General features: G+C 33.4%; 1 protein-coding gene across 2 annotated transcripts in view; it reads right to left on the bottom strand.

Moving 5' to 3' along the window:
* TAX1BP1 (Tax1 binding protein 1) overlaps window positions 1–23,051 on the bottom strand; it is a 66,568-nt gene that overhangs the window by 16,134 nt on the left and 27,383 nt on the right. For both annotated transcript variants that reach the window (XM_006912022.3, XM_006912023.3), the window contains exons 8-14: window positions 20,199–20,384; window positions 16,401–16,625; window positions 15,722–15,868; window positions 14,286–14,406; window positions 12,843–12,946; window positions 10,329–10,454; window positions 7,937–8,008 (exon numbers count right to left, since the gene is read on the bottom strand). In XM_006912022.3, the coding sequence (XP_006912084.1) occupies window positions 7,937–8,008; window positions 10,329–10,454; window positions 12,843–12,946; window positions 14,286–14,406; window positions 15,722–15,868; window positions 16,401–16,625; window positions 20,199–20,384 (981 nt within the window). The remainder of the gene's footprint in view (window positions 1–7,936; window positions 8,009–10,328; window positions 10,455–12,842; window positions 12,947–14,285; window positions 14,407–15,721; window positions 15,869–16,400; window positions 16,626–20,198; window positions 20,385–23,051) is intronic.

Here is a 23,051-nt window from a genome sequence, read left to right as displayed (position 1 = left end):
CAGGAATGCAAAACGGTACAGCAACAATGGAGAACAATTGGGCTGTTTCTTAAAAACATACACTTACATGTAAACCAGCAATTCCATTTCTAGCTATCTACTCAAAAAAATGAAAAAGTCCACGAATAGACTTGTAGATAATGTTCATAGCAGCATAATTCATAATAGCAAAACATTCGAACTAATCCAAATGCCCATCAGCTGGTAAAGAGATTAATGTCCATGAACTAGGGAATGGATAAACTCTGCATAAATGCATTTTCATGAAATGCTAGACAAGGTTAAAAATATAGTAAAGGAAAGAAGATCAGTGGTTTCTTAGACTGGGAGTAGCTGGAGAAGTTGACTACAAATGAGCATGAGTAACTGCAGTAATAAAAACATACTATAGTTTGACAAATAGTTCTACAAAAGTTTAAACAAATTCGAGAAGTATAGTTAAGTTCTTCTATAAGCAAAGGATAAACTACGTAAATGGAGTCGAGGTTTTCACCAAAAGGTTTCTGCAAGCACTGGTGGAGTCAGCAACTTCACAGGGGTCCCACCTCATAAAGAGTTCCAAGTCAACATCAAAGGTACATTAAGTCCTGGGCAAGTAGGATGGAGGGTAAGAAAGGGACCTGTAACAAGCAGCTCTGAGTGCTCATGGGGGAAACTGGAGGTGGGGTAAACAGAATACAAGGACAAGGACAAGATAGTTAAGGTTTGGCTGTTTGGCAAATTGGAAGAATGAACTCTCAAGTTAGGGAAGATTCTTAAATTTGCATTCACAACACCTCCCAAAGGGTCCATGAACTTATTAGATGGAGAAAAAAGATTTATACTTTTCACTAACTTCTGACATTTAGCATTTTCAACTGTTAATGTAGGCTAAAAAAAACAAAAAACAAAAACCCAGCAATAGTTGCAGTACCTTTCTTTGACTTTGTCACCTAGAGATATCACAGATATATTCATTTCATATTACAGTCATTGCAGCCATCTCAAAATAGCCTTTATATTCATCACTACTTTTTTATGGTAAATGTTTTATGGTAAAATTATGGTAATTATTAGACATGCTAAATCTTGTGACATTCTAATAAGCACATATATACAAAATTTGTTTTAGTATTTTTATAATTATTTCTTATGATTTTGTTTCCTTTGTGGTTCTGTACATTTTGCTGCATTAATTTAAAAATATTTTATGAAAACAGACTTCACCAGACTGTCAAAGGTCCTTGGAACAAAAAAGATCAAGAATCCCTGCAGGATCTCCCCTATCTTAAAACATTTCATAACATGAGCGTAGCTATCTTACCTGAGCAAAACAATATTAACTGATTTGCAATTCTCCTAAAATAAAAAGCCTCCACAATTTAAGACACAGATTTTGCCAGAAGTCCTCTTTTATAGTTCCAGTTCCAAGGCACAAAAGTTTGCTTAGCTGGTTTGCCTTTGTTAGACGAAGTGCCTAAATTTATTTTTTCTCCAGGGCCCCAAAATGTCTCACAGTAGCCTTGGTTTTACAAATTACTCGACAAGTTAAGGATGTCTTTGGCACGCCAACTGTTAAATAGAAGAAATAATATACTGCTCTTATCTGTCACGTGCAGATGCTTTGAGAGTAGACGAGAACAGAGATTAAATGTTTTGAATTACTTAAAACTCTCTGAAAAAGTTGATCGAGGTATATAATTCTCATAATCTCTCCTTTTATCACTTCCAGGCAGCCTCTAAGTTACAGTAAAAAAGGTAAACAAATGGTAGCCTATATATATATAAATTTCATAAGATCAGTTTTTGGAGAGTCATTATTATTTTAATCATCATGCTATTACAGCATTTCATTAGAGACAACTTCCATTAATCATTTATAAGTATATATTACTCTTCTTTCTCAGAAGAAAAGCAGATCATCTGAAAATATAAAACGATGATTCAGAAAAATCACTAGTCATGGATCTGATGTTAAGAAACATCTGAAATAGTTTTAATTTAAAATTTTTTAAATTTTTTTCTCTAGCAAGTTAACAAACGATTTCCCAAAATTTTTTATCATTATTTCCCATTTTGCTTTGCCTTATTTTTTTACATGATCTTTTCCAAATTTCTAATAAAGGGTTTATGCAGAATATCTAAAATAGTATAAAGATAAAGAAATGCTAAATAATTCTAAATAGTGGTGCTGGAATGATATGAAAAAAATAAGATACTTTAAGCTAGTAAGTTTCTAAGTAAATTTAAGTTGGTAGGGTTTTTAATCCTAAGGGATACACTAAATTACTTCCTACTATTAAAAATATTTTTAAATATACTTTATTATACTAGGGAGCTAGTTAAATTTTTAAAAACTATAATGAGTTCTTTTATTCATGAATATGTTCAAAAATATTTAATGAGTATCTACTATGTGGCAGGCACTGTTCTAGGCACTAAGGATTCAGGAATAACCAAAACAAAAATTCTTGCCCATATGGAGCTTATATTCTAGAGCAGGTAAGATGGACAATAAACAAAAAGTACATATTCTATTAGATGGTGATAAATTCATTTTTCACTTACACACTCAACTAATGCTTAATGATCACTCAGTTTCATTCCACACACTGTGACTGCGTCAAGTTTTAAGGCCAAACAAAAAAGACTTGATCCTAACCCTATGAAGGACTGGGTCAGGGGTGAGGGAGGGCTCTGAGAAACACTGGGAGAGAAGACAAACATTAAGCAAGGCCTTGGCATAGCAGGTAGAAATTCTTATAAATACCACCTTTGAAGTAATATAAAACTATATGTCACCAGTAGGAAAGTCAAGAGTTAACTGAAGACGAGAGGTAGAAAGCCAACTGACCCACTTCTGCTGAATTTCTTAGGGCAGGAAATTAACTAAATAAAACTGCTGATTCCAGTATATTTCTTTTACCACAGGTTTTTATAAGCAAATGACATAAATTACATTTGCCCTATTAATTTGTTTATTCATTCAATAAATATTTAACTTCAAATATTAGGCACGGTACTAGGTGCTACAAATACAGTGATGATGAATAAAATAGACACACAATTCCTGTCTTCATGGACCTCACAATTAAGCAGAGGAAGCAGATGTTAGACAAATAAGCACAGAAATAAACATTACAAATTATGGTTAAGTACTATGAAATAAAAGTACAGGTCCCAGGTGTAAATTTAACAGAGACACCTAATTTAGACTGGGAGGTCAAAGAAGGCCTCTCTGAAGTCATTTGATCTGGGACTTCAGGGTAAGTCAAGAGTGATAGGAATAGTTAAATATTTAGAGAGAAACAATAGGAATTCTGGGATATACTTGAAAAAATATCACTGGGGGGAGGAGGAAAAGATATCATGAGTGGATAAAGACGGCCATAAAGTAACGACTGTTGATGCTGGGTGAGAAGTACAACAGAGTTCATGATATTATTCTCTCTATTCTCATACATGCTTAAACTCTTCTCTAAAAAAAGAGTTTAACAATATAACAAAGAATTGTAGGCAAGAATATTTCTGGCAAACATGAATGAGGGCCCTGAAACACGAAAGCAATTGGTGAGCTTTAATGCCTGAGTGACTAGAACGGTTCTCAAAGGGTGGTCCGATACCAGCAGCACCAAGAACTTGCTAGAAATGCAAATCTCTGGGAATGGGAGCCAGAAATCTGTATTTTAGCAAGCAATACAGATGGTTCTGATGTAAGCTCAAGTTTGAGAAATACTAAGACTCTACATAGAAGATAGTGAAACAGAAAATTGTGGCTTAAGATGAAACTACAGAGAGAAATGGAGGCCAGTCATATAAAATATTATAGGCTATGTTAAGAATTTTGGCTTTAATCCTAAGTGCATGGGATGCCCATTAAGCAGCTTTAAACAATGGAGTGATCAATTTTACATTGTCAAAGGTTACCCTACCTGTGGCTTGAATAACTTTTTACCTGAGTCGAGAAAAGAGGCAGGGAGTTACATCATGGAAGATGGCAGAGTAGGGAGTATAGCCTTCGGTCCAATGATTCCCAAGGAACTGAATTCTGACATCACTTCAGTGAGCTCTGAAGTAGATCTATACCTGTGAGGTGACTGAGCCCCCATGTGACCATGTGACATTGATTGGAGTCTTGAGAGAGATCTAAAACTAGAGGACCTAGCTGAGTTATATTGGGATGCCTAACTCACAAAGACAAGGAGATAACAAATGTTTTAAGTCACTAAATTTGGGGGTAATCTGATACACAATATAATTAAGTCACTATATTAAGTTAATTAAAAACAAGTGTTTTCCCTGTGTGATTTAAGCCAATTGTACCACAACAAAAGGTACAAATGGTTATAATCATTTAGGACTATTTTTCACTGTCATGTATGAAACTTTACTATATAAATATGTAAAATATAGCTATTATGTGAATATGTAACTTATTTGTAATTATATTTTATGTATGAAATAAGCATATTTTATAAATGTAAAATATATAAAAATAAAGTATCTTGACTGCTTCTCTCTCTAAACATTAATATCTCTAAGCACAAAACACACTTAAGAGAGGTTTCTTATTAACAGTAGTGAAAGTAAATCCATATTTCAAAAAGTCATCTTAAGCATTTAGAATAGATATATCCAAGTTCCTTTAAGATCTGATTAGAGCATCACTGTTTTAACTTTACAGTACACCTAATCGAAATGCATACCCGAAATATTTTTTACTCTTCATTTGTGCTCCTATTGCTTTATCTTTAATCGGTTCACTTGCAGTAATCTTTTTAACCAACCTGCCATTGTGTTACCTCGCACTGAAAGAGAAAGAGGAAAAAAGGAGGGAGAAGGAAGGGAGGAGAGTGAGGAGAGAAAACTAATGCCAAGTAACATTTGAACACCATATACTGACAAAGGACAAAAAAAAAAAGTTGCAAACAATCTTAAATTCTATTCTTAATAGGTTTCTTCCTCATAGTGATATGGCTCAAGCAATTCTGAAACTATTTTATGTGGATTATTGAATGTAGCAAATGAACGGATGTGCTGACATTGTTGGGCACCAGGATTCTCACTGGAATAGGTATACAAGTAAGAAATGAGGATGGCAAAGAAGAACCCTCTGAATTTGGACTACAACTCATGGTATCTGAAATGCAAGTGTTCCCTAGTTCTGCCCACTGAAAGAATCCAGAAGTAATGAGCACCAGTAGTAACCAGGCACACACCTAGGCCCCATATTTTGGTTTCTAAATATCATTTATCACTAATAAGGAATCACAACTCCTTGGGGAAATAACTGATTCCATAGTTGGAGCAGAGTTTATTTAAAAAAAATTTTTTTTTAAGAAAAAAATAAGGCCAATTCCAAAGATGAGATAAGAAAGGTACAAGATTACAAAATGAGCTAGACTATCTTGCAGTGCTAAAAAGAAATTAAGTGCTAAAAAAACCAACAACATCCTATTAATACTGGGGCATATCAGAAACCAGCTTAAAGGTACCCCCCTGACCATATCTAGGACTATGTGAACATCAAATTAAAAATAGTAACAAATTCTTATTCATTGACGAAAAAGAGTTCATACTGATGACTGTCAAATAGGAAGACAGGAAGGTAGGTAGGTAGATGGATAAAGACTTCCAAATATAAACTAAAAATACATACATATATATGGTGATAATAAAAAACAGATTTGGTCCTTGTCCCCAATCCCTGGCACAGATCTAAAACTCTTGAAATTTATTGAATCATAGGAATGTCTTTCATCATTCATAACAAGTCCTTTTAAACTTTAGACCATACCCAAACATACGCTAAGAAGGTGACTACTGGTGGGCCCTCCAACAGTTTCATAGGAGGACCTGGTCACCAGAAAGACCAAGGGCATTACAGAACTGGAAATTTTAGCAGCTGCCCCTACACCTCCAGGGATAGGAGGGAGAGTGGACACTGAGTTAAATCACTTAGCCAATGACTTATTCAATCATACCTGTGTACTGAGACCCCAAATTAAAGCTCTTATATGGTCTGGGGAGCTTCCGGTTGGTAAAACATCAATGTGCTAAGAGTGCCACATGTCTGAAGAGGGCATGGAGGCTCTGTGGCAACCCCACCCCCACCTTGCCCTATGCATCTCTTCCATTTGGCTGTTCCTGAGTTGTACCCCTTATAATAAAACTTTACAACAAAATGTAACCATAAGTACAGTGTTTTCCCGAATTCTTCAGGTCATTCTAGCAAAATATCTGGGTGGGGGACGGGGCATGGAGCTAAGCCCTGAACTTGGATCTGCCAATAACTCAATAGTTGGTGTCAGGGATGAACTGAATTGTAGTAAACCAAGTTGATGCTAGAGAATTGTTAGAACATAAATGAGGGCAAAAGAAGGTTCTTCCTTATTATAGAATCCCAAGAGACAAATAAGGAAGAAGTGATGAATTCGAAAAGTCAGAATTTTGCAAGTACCACAGTAAAGCCAAGGTCTATCTAGCACTCAGAATGACTCTTTTACCACACATCATTTTGTAATATCATCATCGGTCTTTTAAATGGGCGGTCCCTAACCTTTTCGGCACAGGGACCAGGTGCTCCTATGAGAATCCAATGCCTGATGATCTGAGGTGGAGCTGACGCGGTGATAAAAGCGTAGCTGCAAGTACAGATGAAGCTTTGCTCCCTTGCCTGACGCTCACTTCCTGCTATGCAGCCCAGTTCCTAACAGGCCATAGACCAGAACCAGGGGTTGGGGACCCCTGATTTAAACTACTGATTGGTTTTCCGAGTTAATGTAGATCTTCCAAATGCTGGCACATTTCACTAAACAATTTTTTTAAATCATGGTCATACTATTACTACCCATCTCATTAGAAAAGTCTACAAGCATTGGGAAGTATCAAGCGTATGGTGGCAGAAACAAGGTTCTCAAAATTCTACTTCTGCTTAAAAGACTGATTTATCATTGGCAACAAATAGTATCAACTGTTTTTCCTTAGAGTAATAGGCTCACTTCACTTCTTTCCAATGTCTGCCAAATACCCCAGAATGAATAACCAAATTTTATCTATTAGTTGTTTTTTAAAATAGAAATAATGTGCTGTGAAAGGAGTGGGTAGTTCAGCTCCCAACTCCAAAAATCGATTGCATAGGTGCTTTACCTTAAGATAACCATTGTACTTCATCAGGAAGTACCTGCTTTGGAGGTAGTTCCCATTTCCTCACACAGAATACCAAAAAGATGTGTGTCCCAAGGTCAAGTTTCAGTAAAATTAATTATTCTACTATCTCATCATCTTAGGTGAAAGTAGCTTTAAAAAAAAAAAAAAACTGAATGCACGGTTGGGACGACTACAGGTAATTACTAATGCATTTTGGTGCCACTGCCTTGACGTAGTACTAATACGTCAGTTTTCTCACCACTGCTTTCACACTAAGTGTGCGAATGTAACACAATGGGGGGGAAGCAAATAATAATACTTGAGTATTATGAAAAGAGTTCTTCGTAGAGCTCTAAAAGACAATGGGAACCCTCCCAAAGGACTACATACTACACTGTGAGAAATGCTACACTATAGTACCTTTTACATTACAAAGGAACGTTCTTGCTAAATGTTAGGTTGTGCTATAACTTCTAAAACGATTACATTAGTATTACTTAGAAGAAAACCAGATAAATTATAAGATTTTATGTTGTCCTAAACTTGAACACTATAATTTGTTTATTGTTAAATACAGAATATGTAACAAAGACTAAGTTTCAACACTTAAGCATTTTTTCATAACGTAAAGTAAAATATTTTAAAATATTTAACAAAAAACATTTTCCATCTAAGTGTCTAAACAGCCTTTTCTTTATTAACTTTTTTAAAAAACATCCTCGCATGAACTGTAAAATCTGTCCCTTCATAAAGCTGTATTATCATTCAGTGTCATATGAAACATTTTTTAAAGTGCATTGTTCAATACCTTCTCCCTGGAGAGGTTTTCCAAATGTGAAGTTAGACCATGTATTTCTTTGTCTTTCTCTGCCAACTGAAGCTAAAGAAGGAAAGAAATAACAATTAATTTTTTTCATTACCTACTCTCTCCTTACATTTCATGAGTTTATACCAGTCTATCAAAATAACTGCTATTACTATATCCATGTGTTTTCCTTGGTTCTCATTCTTTGACATCTCTGATTTGTCATTATTAACCAACTTCTTTTACTCTTAAAACTTTTCCTCTGGTTTATATGGAACAGCACCAACATTGTCATCCTCTCATGCTGTGTGTGTCCACTTCACAATTACAAATATGAGTATTCTCCAAAGGTTCGTCTTTGGCTGCTTCTTTCTGTATGCTCTGAAAAAGTCCCTTTCTTCTATGCTTTCAATTATCATCTCCATGGGAATAAATCACAAATATTAATTCATGCACACTCTGTCTTTCCCAAAGTCCAAATCTGCCTTTTTAATTGATGATTAGACATGTTTTCACTGTTGTCTTTCTGCACGGCAAGGGCCAAATGCCCCAAAGCTATTTTTCTATTTTTCTGTTAATATTATCAATCTCAGAGCCTGCTGTGATTGAAGCTAGGAAATTATGTTAGAATACTTCTTCCCTCTCTCCTTCCTCTCCCACCTCACAACATTTTCAGTCTCTAAGTCATTCATTTATTCATTCAACCACCACCCATCGCTTGCTTGTTACAGCATAAGCATTGTGGACACAAATAAAAATACTACTACTCCTTAATGGTTTTTCCCATAAGAATGTCTTTCAAAGCTCTCCTTACCCTATTCAATGGTAAGGTGACTGGGGAAGGTACCCAAGGAGGTGAAATTATCAATTCATCCTAAGAATATTTCTACCTGATTTTTTTACCTTCAAAAGCCCTTCCCACCTATAAATCCTCTCAGTGCTACCAAATTATTCTCAAAAAGACCCACTCTAGTTGGGTTTTCTCCTTGAAATATCTGAGCAGCTAATCGCGCCCAAATTCCATTTTAGGCTGCCCAAATTTGTCTTCGTCCTCTCTTTCAAGTCTAATCCACTCCATTACAGACATTAAAGTCCTATTAGTCAAGACTGCTCACAGTTCCCAGACGACGCACTGCCCTTCTGACCTCCAAACCAGTATTAGCAGTTCCCCATTTCCTCAGGATGCCCTTGCGCTCTTTTCCCAGCTCTGTTTCTCCTCTCTTCCACTTTGGTCTTCCAGAGGTCTAGTTTCTCCACAGTCTAACTCCTAAATATTCAATTGGAAACAGCTCTAAAATACTTAAGACTCATCATTTATGTAGCAAGTACTTCATCACATTTTGCCTTGCCTGGTGGGTATTTTTGTCTAAACAGTGAAAAATAAGGGAAAGGACACTAAAGTAAATGCCAGGCACTTTTTACCAGCTGTGTAACCGTATTACGTTGTTTAATCTCAACTGCTCATTTTTATCACTAATGAAAAAAGTTATTTATCTTCCCATTGGTTTGACAGACAGTTACCTAAGCTGTGAACGTGAAAGTCGTGAATATCACCATTACACTCTAACCATCTCTACTACGTCATATCATAAAAAGGTTCAAAAATTTCACTCTGAAAATATAAGATTTAAAAAGGACCACTGGTAAAATTATCTTAAGTCTGTAAATGTGCCACCCTCTCAATCCCCATGGGGGAAACTGAAGAATATTAAGAGCATTACATTTAGGTATACTTAATTATAACTTAGCAAAGTTAAATAATTTAGAACTTCCTAGTCTTTAGTAGCACAAAAATATGCAAATTATATACACACATATATATACTTTTATCCATATTAGCTAAACAGCCTGCTATTTTTTTCTCTAACATTCTTATAAATATCATTTACTATTCAGGCTTTTTTGATGCCTTATGGTACACTGGCAAAAATGTACTCTGCAGTATTTCACTTAGGATCATAAGTGACACATTTTGGTGATAAATTTAAAATTCTTATACGAATTTTAAAAATTACTAATCAAATATTATACTCCCACAAAAATGTCAAGGCCCTAAAAAAATTGTATGTACACATTCATGTTTCTTTTTAAAAGAAGGATAATGATCACTTTTCATCTTAAAAACTAAGCATGATTAAAATATATAATTCTAATAACCATCTTAATTCACAGAATTAAAGTCACAAGACAATGCATATGAGTATACATTTTCTTGGTTCATAGTTTATGAACTAAATGCAACATAACTAAATATATAATACACTTTTATTTATACACTAAAATACTGTCCCAATTATCCATATTAAAAATGTACATTAGATTAATAAAAATTATAGATAATACATTTTCAAAGTACCAGGTACTATGCCTCAAGTTATACGAATACTAAACTTACTTTGTAATTGTCTTCTACTTCAGCTAGTTCTAGTTTTACATTTTCAGCAATTTCTACTTGTTCTTTCCATTTCAGTTCCATTTTTGCAAGTTCATCAGCATATTTATTGCATTTCGTTTTCTCATCCTAAATGAAATTAGTAAATTACCACAAGATTTTAAATCCATATAGAGCCAATATCTACACAAACATAGATATGTGGTAAATGTTTATTACAGCATTATTGTAAACAGTATAAAAACTAAAATAACTAAATGTCTGTCAGGGGAAGACTGAATAAATCATTTTATATCCACACAATAGAATTAATGAAGAAAAATTTCAAGACACATTAACTGAAAATAGTAAGTTGCAAAAATAGAATATGTAGTATAATCCTATTTGTTTTAAAAGTTGTTTAACACAATTTTATATGATGCCTATGCAGTGTATAAAAATATAAACCAAATTATTACTAGCTCTTATCTCTGGGGATCAGGATCATGATGGTACTTTTTACCATCTTTATTCTTTATTTCTGTACTGACATAAGATTTCACAATAACCATGTATTACTTTTGCAAAAGGAGGTAATAAAAATCATATATATATAATGCCACTGTTTCCAGACATTAATAAATAAAACTGAGATTTCCTGACCAAGACAATCTCTAGATTGACTTCTTATACACTGATCTTCTTTATAACGCAGAATGTTAAAAAGAAAGGAATTATAAACATGACAAAATTGGCCAATTTGATTTTGAATGTTTTTGTTCAAGGTGAAAGTTTAAAAATATGCTTTGAGCAATTCAATGGAGAAAAAGTATTTTCAACAAATAATGCTGGATCAACTGAATAACCATACTACACATACCATACCTCACGCTATCCACAAAAATAAACTTAAAATGGTTAATACATCTATATGTAAAATCTAAGACTATAAAACTTCTAGAAGACAAGATAGCAGAAAATCTTTACAAGTTAAATTAGGTAAATGTTTCTTAGAATATAAAAAGCACAAACACAAAATAAATTGATGCTCTGTACGTCATCAAAATTAAAACTCTTCCTAAAAACCATTAAAGAAAAGGCAAGCCATAGACAGGAGAAAATATTCACTACACATATATGAGACAAAAGACTTATATCCAGAATATAGAACACTTAGAACTCAGTATGATGAACCACCCAATTTTTAAAGTGACAAAAGATTTGACCTCTTGCAATAAGAATTAAGTACGATATCAGCAACAACATGCACATGTCTCAAAATAATTATGGTCAAAGAGGACAGGAAATAAAGAGTACGTACTATACGATTCCATTTATACAAACTGTACAAAAGGCAGACTAATCTTAGTGGCAGAAAGCAAGCCAACAGTTTCCCAGGGATGGGGTGGGGGGAGGATGAGTTGCAAATGGGATGGGTACTAAAAAAACTTTGGGGAGTAATGGAAATGTTCATTATCTTGACATGGTGGTAGTTTCACAACTATATATGATAAAACTGATCAAACTGCAGACTTTAAATATGAGTTTATCAGACTTCAATTTACCTCAACACAGTTGTAAAAAAAAAAAAAGTACCTTGAGAAGTTTTTAGTTTCGATGGAACATTCTATCTTCCTTTCAGTAATACTATATAATGAAAATTGTTCCAGAATCGTTTCATTATAAAAAAAAAAGTTTTAGTCCCTTATAAACAACTTTGAAATTAAAGGTAAAACTGTTCTAACCAACCCACAGAAGGAAAAATCATTGGAAGCAACATAAACATTCGAAGTTTGGTTAAAAGATTGCATTAATATTACTTAGAAGGAGGTAACAGAATATTTTAAATTGCTCTAGTAACCTCGAGGTAATGCATGAAGTTCACTCTATAGCTCTAAAAATTATCCCTCTCCTCTCCATATGCAAAGAAACAGATACGAAAACATATTTAAACAAAAAGTACATGCATAAAAACATCTTTTCCGCTCTTCTGTAAATCAGATATAAATGAGAAGCATTTTTCCCCTTTGTCCTTTAATACTCCAAATGTGTTGCAAAACTGAAATGCTTGAATAATACAGTTTAAAATAATCAAAATAAAAAACATCATAAAGGCAACAACTCAACTGATTAATGTTTTTTTCCCACTTGGGAAATCTGATCGTTTTAAGATGTGGTAGAATTCTTTGTTATTATTACAGTAATTGTTAAAGGAGCACTTCTCTTTTATGAAGTTCAAACACCTTTCATGTATCCTTTTAAATAAGACAATTAATATCCACCTTTAATCAGTTGCCCATTATTAATAGAAACATTAGGTGAACAGAAAGTAATTTTAAGGTCATGATTTAAATCACAAGCCTAATTTGAAGGTACACAGAGCAACATCCCTCATCATCTCAACAGTTAAATGAAATACCAATATACAGGTATAAAAAAGAAACCCTAGGACATCCATCCATCAAAACAATAAAGGTAAGCTAAGACATTACATTTGATAAATCTATCTTTCACTTACTTACAATGTAGCTAGCTTACCTGCAAGAGTTGTTTACATTTATTATATTTTTCTGTTTTGTCAGCAATTTCTTTGGTCATTTCACAGACTTGCCCCTTTGTTACAATGTCAAAATCTGTCTCAGCTATAACAAGGCAGAAAATAAGATTAAAAATTATTTTCCCTCTTATATTATCTTCCTGTTCAGAATAACTTTAAGGTCAGTATACTGTGAAATATAGTAAATGGAATACGGAAGGTGAGAAACATCTATTTAAAAATATGTATTCATATACTAAATAAACAAAGGATATAACATCAACTCTAGGTGAGAATATTTGAAATGTCAGTTTGGCCAGAACCAAGTTCACATTCAATAACGAAAGGATCATTATTTTTTTTTTAATTAGCTCAAAATAGATCGAAAGCATACTCTGAGAAAACATTTTAAAACTTTTTTCCAGTCCTTCATTACTATTCACTAGGTCTTTATTAAGTAAATAGTCTACAACACCATCTAGGTACTACAGAGGATGTACAGAAATGGAAAACAGGATCCTGTTCTGTAGCAGCTGAACCTAATTAAATATTTAATAGTATAGGAAATTTACAATACATTTAAAAATTATAAAACATCAATTGCCCCAAACATTACACAAGGAAATATACTTTTATATACTCTAGTACTCACTTTCATTATTGGCAAATCGTTAACATAAGGTGAAAAAAATGAAAACAAGTGAAAACCTAGAGTTAATTCAAATTTTCATGTTATTCATGTATTCACTGTCTCTAATCTGTTCTATAAATTAATAAACTAATGTAAAATTTAACTTATCCACCAACAAGTACACTAACGAGAAAAAGTACCCTATTGATCCAAAAGCAGCCAGGGAGAGAGATGAGAGACACCAAACAAGGGATTTATAAGTTATTTCCCCCAACAGAATTGTACAATTAAAATGTCAGAAATGTTCCAAAATTCCACAGATTTAGTGGAAATTTAATTAAAAATTCAATTTTTGGCTTTTGTCTTATAGCCCAAATGATAACATATTTGAGCTTATAAACACCAGCTCACTGAACATTTATCAATATTCTCATGAACATGGACAATGGACTCTCACTGAACATTTATCAATATTCTCATGAACATGGACAATGGACTCGTGGTTACCAGAGGATGGGAGTAGGGGGGATTTAAAAAAAAATCAAATAAATCAGTCAATCTCCTTAAAAAAATAAACAAATAAAACTGGAAAAAAATATTCTCATGAAGACAAATACTCGTTCACACTCACATTTTGTATATTCACCACATGCATGACTTACTTTTAGACCCTTACTTTCCCTTTGCCTCAAATTCCTTCACTTATAAAGATTTAACGCTCCCTAAAATTCCTACACCTGGAACAGGGCAGAATAAATCAGCATAAACGCTTTTCAAGGCAGGACACTACACAAAAAGTCTAAAAGATTTTTACCTGCAGAAGGTGGTGGCTTTACAACTATAGTAGAGGCAGCAGTGGCTGGGTCTGTGTTTGAGGTATCATTCACTTTCTGCTGATTCCCAATTTTCTTTGAGAAGACACTATTATTATTGGCCTATTCAAAACATTAACAATAAATTGTTAAATTAATTATATTTTCTTCTTATAGTAATTGTGTAAATAAGAATCATATCAATAAATCTTTGGGGGTGGCTCCATAGTGTAGTGGTTAGCACGTCTGCTTTGCACGCAGAAGGTCCTGGGTTTGTGCCCCAGGCGGAGCCACAGACCATACCGTGGGTATGCCTGGATGCCCGCCCCACTCAGAGATCCAGTTCTTAAGGGGAAATGGCAACATCCATGGGTCAGGGGTAGAAGTGGGGGTTGGGGGGGTGAAGGGAATTAAAGGAGTGGCGGGGAAGAAACCCTGAAAAGTCCACAAAGTTGCTATTATCCTAAAAGCCAACAAAGACTAAAGTTGCACACATCGCTTTACTCACATTGCAAAAGAGAACAACCGTATTACGTTTTTTCTTAGGAAATCATCAAAACAGGCCATTCACGGAAATCTCACAAGTTTTCTACTACGAAGTCATAATCAAAGGCCCAAAACAACAATTTGTACATGTGGGTCATATTTAAAGTATAATGTTTTTCACAAAAGCCTTCCTACTTTATCACATGCGTTTCTTGCTCCTTTTAGATTTCAAAAAAGACTAGGAAAATATCTGTATCATATAGTACAGTACAAATAAAAATGTCTTTACAGTAAATTTGGTTAGTAAAGAGAACTGCGGTATCATTCTCAACTTCAGATTTTAAATGAGTTTCTTTACTTCCAAGACTCCATTATGTAGCAAGGCCTTATATTTCAATACGATTTGGGGGCCCACATTAAAACCCACAGATAACAAAATAGAAACATTTTGATTTTACTGAATATGCCTACTCACTCTCAAATGGAACACAAATTAATTAGCTAACACTTTTTCACTCTTCCTAATCTCGTGGATATGAATAGGATAAAAGAATTCACCAATGACAACTGAAAAACCACCTAAGACCTTGAGGATGATCAATGGTGAATCTCACTGAGGACAGGTGTCACTGTCTTAAGGAGAGATTCAGTAATATGTATTGCATCTTTAAGTGAAAAAGACATTTATGAAGATCTTAGAGGAAAGTGCTATAGAGGGCTCCCTCCGGTTTTTTTGTTTTGTTTTGTTTTGTTGCTGCTGCTCTTTCTTTGTTGGTTCTCCAGCAAATAAAAATTTCAGATTTTAAAAAAAGTATCATTATAAAATTAGGTCAATGACTTGAACTCAAGCAGAGATAAATTACATTTAAAAGGTTGACAGAATAAATTTGATTTGCAAACAAAATATTGGTAAGAGAAATATTACACGACATTTCAATTCAATTATACTTACTGACTGGTCTGAAAGTTTGTTTATTTGTTTCTGGAGCCTCTGGCATTCCTTGAATTTTTCTTTATAATGATCTGCTGCCATCTGAAGACGAAGTTTCAGATCTTCAACTTCTCTTCTCAGTTCATGTTCCAGTGTATCAGTCTTTTCCTGAGAGAAATAAACACTACCTTTACGAAAAAGATAAAAGTTTCATATCTTATAATGCAAGAGTAAATCTAAACTTCATTTTCACTTTTTTCTGGCTTTTAATTTTTATTTGTTTTGGAGTTTTGGCTACAGAACCACATTACCTCTCCTAATAAATCTGGCTTTATATTCTTAGGACTAGGGTTCATTAAAAAACTAGAGAAGAATAATCCACCTCCCGAGGAGCAAGTATTACCCTGTTAAATAACCATAATACCATTTTATGCAGCTAGTAAATAAGAAATTCCAAACAAAGCCATATATACCTGACATCAGAAAGTTTAATTAACAATAGAGCAGCTTTTACTAACCATTAGGAATTTGCTTACAGCACTTTTTCTTAAAGCTTACTTACATTATTTTCAACCCAAGAAGTTACGATGACTAAACAAAATTAATGGAAACTTAAAATTCTGTGATCAAGAACCTGACCTGATTTAACGTAACTCATTCTAATAATGAGTTTTGAGCAAAATGGAAATTCAAAATTAACCTGGTCTTTTTTCGCAGCATTTAGTTTAAGTTCTGCCACTGCATCATCTAACTGCTTTTTGACTTTCTCGTTTTCCAAGCGTGCTGTATGTAGATCTGCCATCGTTTTATCTCGCATGTTTACAGCATCACTAAGTTCTTTAGTCAGAAAGACAACTTCTTGCCGAGTTGCCTGAATCTGTTCCTCTGCTTTACGAAGTTGCTCCTTCAAAATAAATGTATCTTCCTGAAGAAAGGCAAATATATTTGTAATTAAAACATTCAAATAAAAAGCAATTTTTACTGATATTTCAACAAATCCAAAATTTTAAATTAAATGTTTTCCTAGTCATGACTTAAATGAAGTAAATAAGTCTATAAAAAAACTTAAGATATGACTTTGTTTTTAGAGTCACCATACAACAACCCTATGCACTGGGTATCACTACGACTTTATACATGATGAAACTGAAATACAGAAGACAGGCAACACACCCAGCACTCAACAGCCTGGCCTAACAGAGACTCAGATCAAAGCTTTCATCCCCCAAATCTGTCCACAGCTGGAAGTATTAACCTTCATTTTTTATAATCATCAATAAAAACTTTCAAAAACTTCTTTGTAACAAAAAATATGTCCTTTAAAAACACTGTACTTAAAAAACAGTAATATTCCAATATTAGGATGGGTTTAGGATAATCTGTACACTTACAAAGAGTTGGATTTACATAATCTGTAAGTGGTATAACCTTTCTCATCAGATTTTTAAAACATTCATGAACACCTTTAAAAAGCTTTTGATCTAGCAATTTTATTTTCATGCATTTTTAAAGATATGAACATAGGTTTAGCTTTCCAGGGAATACTATTTTACTGAAATATTCAGTAAAATATTAAAATAATGAACAATTATAAGTCAAAAATGTCTAAAAATGAGAATCTATTATAAATTATGATATATCCTCCACACAATGAAAGTCTATACAGCCATTACAAACAGCAGTATATAACACAACACTGTTAGTATATTATTGAGAAACAATCTGAAAATTTAAACACGTGACCCAACAATTGCACTTGGAAGAATTTATTCTATACATTTATACATGTGCCTAGATAGCCATACAAGGATGTTTATTGCAACTCGCATGTAATAGCTAAAGATTGTACATAGCTAAAAACAATTACATTCTATATAGCTGTTAAAGAGATACTGCACAGCTGTTCTAATGAGAAAAGATCTATATGCGTACTCATACTGCAAGATACTCATTCCATAACCTTTTAAAAGGTTTTGAGACATTATACATATTCTCTGTACATGTAATATTTTTTAATAAAACTAGTTAATAGATTTCTAAAAAAAATTAAAAATTCTATAATGATATATCTGAGAAAAGACAAGAGTTACTTTTACTTTGTACCCTCATGTATTGTTTGAATTATTTCATAAACATGACCTTGCACTGCTTTTATAATTTTAAAGTTTTAACAATTAGGAGTCATATTTCCATTCCTATGTTTTTCCTCACAAAAGTCTTGCTTAAATAGGAAAAAGGTAAGAGATATTTTTAGCATTGTAGTAAATAACTAATAAGCAATTGAATGTATCTTTCATTTTTACACTTACAATCTGCTACATTAAATACCCTGAAAAATAACTTGGGCCTTAATCATTAATTCTGAAGGTCATGCACATCTGACATTTTACGTGTTACATTAACTTATGCCCGAGTGTATTTAACAGCAAACTACTGAAAACATAATATTCATCCATAGAAGAAATCGATGTAAATCTACATAATTCAGTGTTACACCACCATTTTTAAAAAATCAACACAATCTCTATGAACTGATATGGAATGATTTCCAGTTTATATTGTTAAATTTTAAAAAAGTGCAAAAGAGTATATATAGCATGGCACCTTTTTTTAAGAATCAAGAAAGAAGAGGATGTGTGCACACGTACATGCACATAAGCTTATTTTTGCAAAAAAAAAAAAAAAAACAAAAAAGATACAATGGAAACTGAAAAGTGTTTTTTAGGGAAGAGATCAAGTCATTTGGATATATTTTTTATATCATTTTGTCTTCTGAATGATGCAACTATTTTACATAGTCAAAAAATTTTTAAAGGTTAGAAAAATAAGCAAATCTTAAAATTAAATACTAATAAAAATAAACTATATGACAAATTCATAACGTTAAATAATGCAAGTAATTTTAAACATGGTACTTTACATCTTTAGTGTAATATAGTCAAAGAAAAAGGAGTTGAAAAGATCTTGATTTTATTTAGAAGATTTATTGTTGGAAGTGGCATCAACATAATAATTCTGAATCTACTGGTGCGTATAGCTGAGTAGAGAATATAATGATGCTTTGAGAAAAAAGGGTTCTCGCACCGGTAGAAGAGATATATAAATATGGAATAGAGTTATATAAATATGGTAAAGAAGAACACTAAGGTACTAGATTTGAATTGGAGATATTGATATAAATTAAAGACTTACAATGTCTGTCCAATGTACAAAGTACAAAGAGGCAACTAGCCCTAGTAGCATAAGAATCCAATTCTTGGTTTTAAAATACCAATCCCTTTGAAAAAACTAAGAGTCCTTAGAGAAATGGCTAATATCAGGTCTGGGGCAGAACCTAAAACTGTATTATGCAGTTATGCCACAAAGTAAGGAAGTATCAAAGCATTAGGGGAAAATATCGAAAAGACGCAAAAGCAGGTTTGAAAAGGTCCCTCCCTGCTCTCAGGCCAAATAAGGGACAATTGGGTATGAAAAATAATAATGATGATAATGCATAACGGGCTTTTAAAAGAATCCAAAGACCACAGTGATATACAAAAGGAGAAGAGGGCAGCAGGGAGCCTCGTTATAAAAGAATACCTACTAACAAATTTAAAAGAAATGACAGAAGCTTTAAATCGTCATTTTAAAATCATTAATGTAATAACTGGTGTAGGTGGGGATCATCAAGAGCTAAAAAACATTGGGTAAAAGATTACTGGGGAATAAGATGTTCACATGACCTCAAGTATTATCTCACAGATTACTCAATAATCACAAAGAGGGAAAGGCATTGACACGGACTTTAAACAAATGACTAAACCCAATGTCATCAAGAATGGAACTGACATTATGTGACTTTTGATAGATTGCAACAGAATGTACAAAGTATCATCTGTGCCTTTTCTTGCTAAAAATATTTGACCTCATCTAGTCATGAGAAAACAATGGACGAATCTAAATTATTGAACATTCTCTCAGACAAGCCTTCTTCAAAAATATCAATGTCATAAAAGACAAAAAATACAGGGAGACTACTATAGATTAGAGCAGACCAAGATCATAATAAATTAACTGGGTCATCTTTGCGCACTCCTGGTTCGAGAAATTTTAAAGGATATAGAAAAATATATTTGGGACAATTTGAATGTGGACTAAAACTATATATGAGAATGAGTATTATCATATCGATGTTCATTTCTTAGGTGTGCTAATGGTCTTATGGTTATAAAGAAGGTACTTGTTGATACGGGAGACATGCTAAAGTATTTAGGGTGAAATGTCTTAATACTTGCAACTTTCAAATGGCTCAGGAAAAAAACATAAATGGGGGAAATAAAGATAGCAAAATATCTGAGGATACATGTATTCATTGTTCTGTTCTTCCAACTTTCCTAAAAGTTTGAACTTTTTCAAAAGAAAAAGCTGGGGGGAGGGGAGATTAAAAATAGAAACCACCATATTGTATACATTTAATAATGTTTTACGATCTTCAAATACATATTGCAAAACTACTTACCTTACTTGAAGTTGTAAGTAGGAAAGCCCTTTGCAGACTATCCTTTTCAGCCAAACAGAATTGCAGCCTGCCAATCTCTTCTTTGAAATGAGTAATCATGTTTTCTTTGTTTCCATCTATATTCTTTAAAGTCTGGACCTCTGACACAAGCTTGGTATTTTCTATTTCTCTATTCTTCAAATGTACCTGCAACAATGCTTGAAAATGTCAAGAATATTCTAACTCCATAACCTAAGTTAGTCAAAGTTTAAAATACCATTGTTTATCTCTAACCCAAATACGATTAAGGGAAAGGAAGACTTCCTCTTTTTTTCCCCCCTGTCTTTATTGAAATATAATAGACAATTAGTTGCTTGTAAGGAAGACTTCCTCTTTTTTTCCCCCCTGTCTTTATTGAAATATAATAGACAATTAGTTGCTTGTAAGGAAGACTTCCTCTTTTTTTCCCCCCTGTCTTTATTGAAATATAATAGACAATTAGTTGCTTGTAAGGAAGACTTCCTCTTTTTTTCCCCCCTGTCTTTATTGAAATATAATAGACAATTAGTTGCTTGTAAGGAAGACTTCCTCTTTTTTTCCCCCCTGTCTTTATTGAAATATAATAGACAATTAGTTGCTTGTAAGGAAGACTTCCTCTTTTTTTCCCCCCTGTCTTTATTGAAATATAATAGACAATTAGTTGCTTGTAAGGAAGACTTCCTCTTTTTTTCCCCCCTGTCTTTATTGAAATATAATAGACAATTAGTTGCTTGTAAGGAAGACTTCCTCTTTTTTTCCCCCCTGTCTTTATTGAAATATAATAGACAATTAGTTGCTTGTAAGGAAGACTTCCTCTTTTTTTCCCCCCTGTCTTTATTGAAATATAATAGACAATTAGTTGCTTGTAAGGAAGACTTCCTCGATTAGGAGTCAGGAGACCCAAATTCTGCCAAATGACTAGCTAAGCAGAGCAGAACACAGTTTTTCCATTTTTCAAAAAAAAATTTTTCCATAGAGATTAATTCTAAGGTCTAACAACATTACCTGATCACTAAAGTCTTTTCCTTTGATTTAATGATTTTAAATTCTCTTTAAAATCGCAAACAGATTTGGTTGTTCTTTTGAGAAAACAGATTATATTAAAGATATATTCGGATAGTAAGGCACAACCAGATTCTGGAAAACATCTTAAAGTAATTCAAGTTTTGCATGTGAAAAGTACTGTCATTTACGTCCTGTGTACCTAAAAATATAGTTGTTGATTAACCCAACTATTATTGATTTTCCCAGGAACTTTGGCTGCAGCTGCTCATTTGCTCACAACAGATATACAAATCAAATTCTATAACTGAAATGATAAAGCATACACATATCTAATATCCACAATAAAAGAAATGAATTAACATACTTCCTGCACTTCACTCTTTAAGAGTATCAAATGCTGTAATACTAATTTCTGTTCACAAGGACAGAATTTAACTCTGGCTTCTCTAAAGGTGTCAGCAGTCAAGACCTCTGCAGCATCACTTTAAAAACACTACCTAATTATCATAATCATCAGCTCATAAAAGTATTTTACAATTCCTCTCAATTCTGATAGGGCAGTGATGGGTTATATGACCCAATAGGGGCCAGAAGAGAGAGAAAAGGAGTCTCTCTAGTTATTCATGTGAACAACTTGGATGGGAAAGTATTGTTCTAAGGTTAACAGTATACTATGTCATACTTGTTACGTGGAATCTCCTTGCCAAAATAACACAAAACAAAAATCCTAAAAGAAGCATTTTACTTTTTAACTTTCGAGGTACACACACACAAATAAAATGAAACACTGTTCAGAACACTGGGAGGTTGGAAAAAAGTGACTCAAATGGAAATTTCAATGTCACTTTGATTCCGACTGCTAATGCTTACAGAAAAGCAGATACTGAAACACTGTAAAAGAATAAATATCAAGAAATCTCATTCTTTTCCTTCTTTCCTCCCTACCAAGTCTTTTGCAAAGGACTCATCATTCAGGGGTACGACCTACACACACAGTCTTTGCAGAAAGTAAGAAAAAACAAGAGATAATATAAGGAATAAAAATGCTGGATTTACCCTAAAACGTGCTCGCCAACTCTCTATAAAACACCAAAAGTGCTGTTCTCAGAAGAGAGAAAAGAAAGGTAGAGTGGTAAGGTGACAGCTTTAGGGACAGCTTTTCCTCTTTCCAAAATAAGTCATCCTAGTTATCACTACATTGGTTCACTTAGGACCATCCTAAACCCTTCCCAATCCAGCAACACGGGTTTATTCAGGACCTTCCTAAACCCTTCCCAACACTAACTAGTAAGCCTTTATATTTATTACCAAATTAAAATGAATACATAGATATTCTATTAATCGTATTGTTTCTCACTGTGCTAACAAAAAGAACACAGAAAGCAGTTAATTATCCAGAGAAAAAATGCCCAAGTCTTTTCCTAGCAACAAAACTCAAACATTCTCACTGAAATCCATAGTAACATTCAATTTAAAAATGTTATAGATGCCAAATTGTCACTTAGTTAAAAGATGCTCTATATAACTTCAAAAAATATGCATTTGGAAGTAGTCTTCAAAATCATATAAATGGTATTCCAATTGCATCAATTCTCCTCTTCTAGATAGCTCTATTATTTCCCATTTTCACAAAATCTTGTTCAAAAACCAAACATTATTTTTAGGTACTTTCTCTTAAAGGGTCAAATCATAAAATTATCCACCAGTTATCTTCAACTATTTTTCTTCTTGTTTTGAAAGCAATACACGTGCATACCCACATGCACGCAGCCCCACTAGGGGCAGCAGTATTCCAAGAAACAGAATGGGTATTAGCCCATGACAAGCAAA

Source organism: Pteropus alecto, unplaced genomic scaffold (assembly GCF_000325575.1).
Source record: "Pteropus alecto unplaced genomic scaffold, ASM32557v1 scaffold21, whole genome shotgun sequence".
NCBI lineage: Eukaryota > Metazoa > Chordata > Mammalia > Chiroptera > Pteropodidae > Pteropus > Pteropus alecto.
The sequence above is the reverse complement of the archived record's forward strand: the minus strand, read 5'-3'. Positions and strand labels throughout refer to the sequence as shown.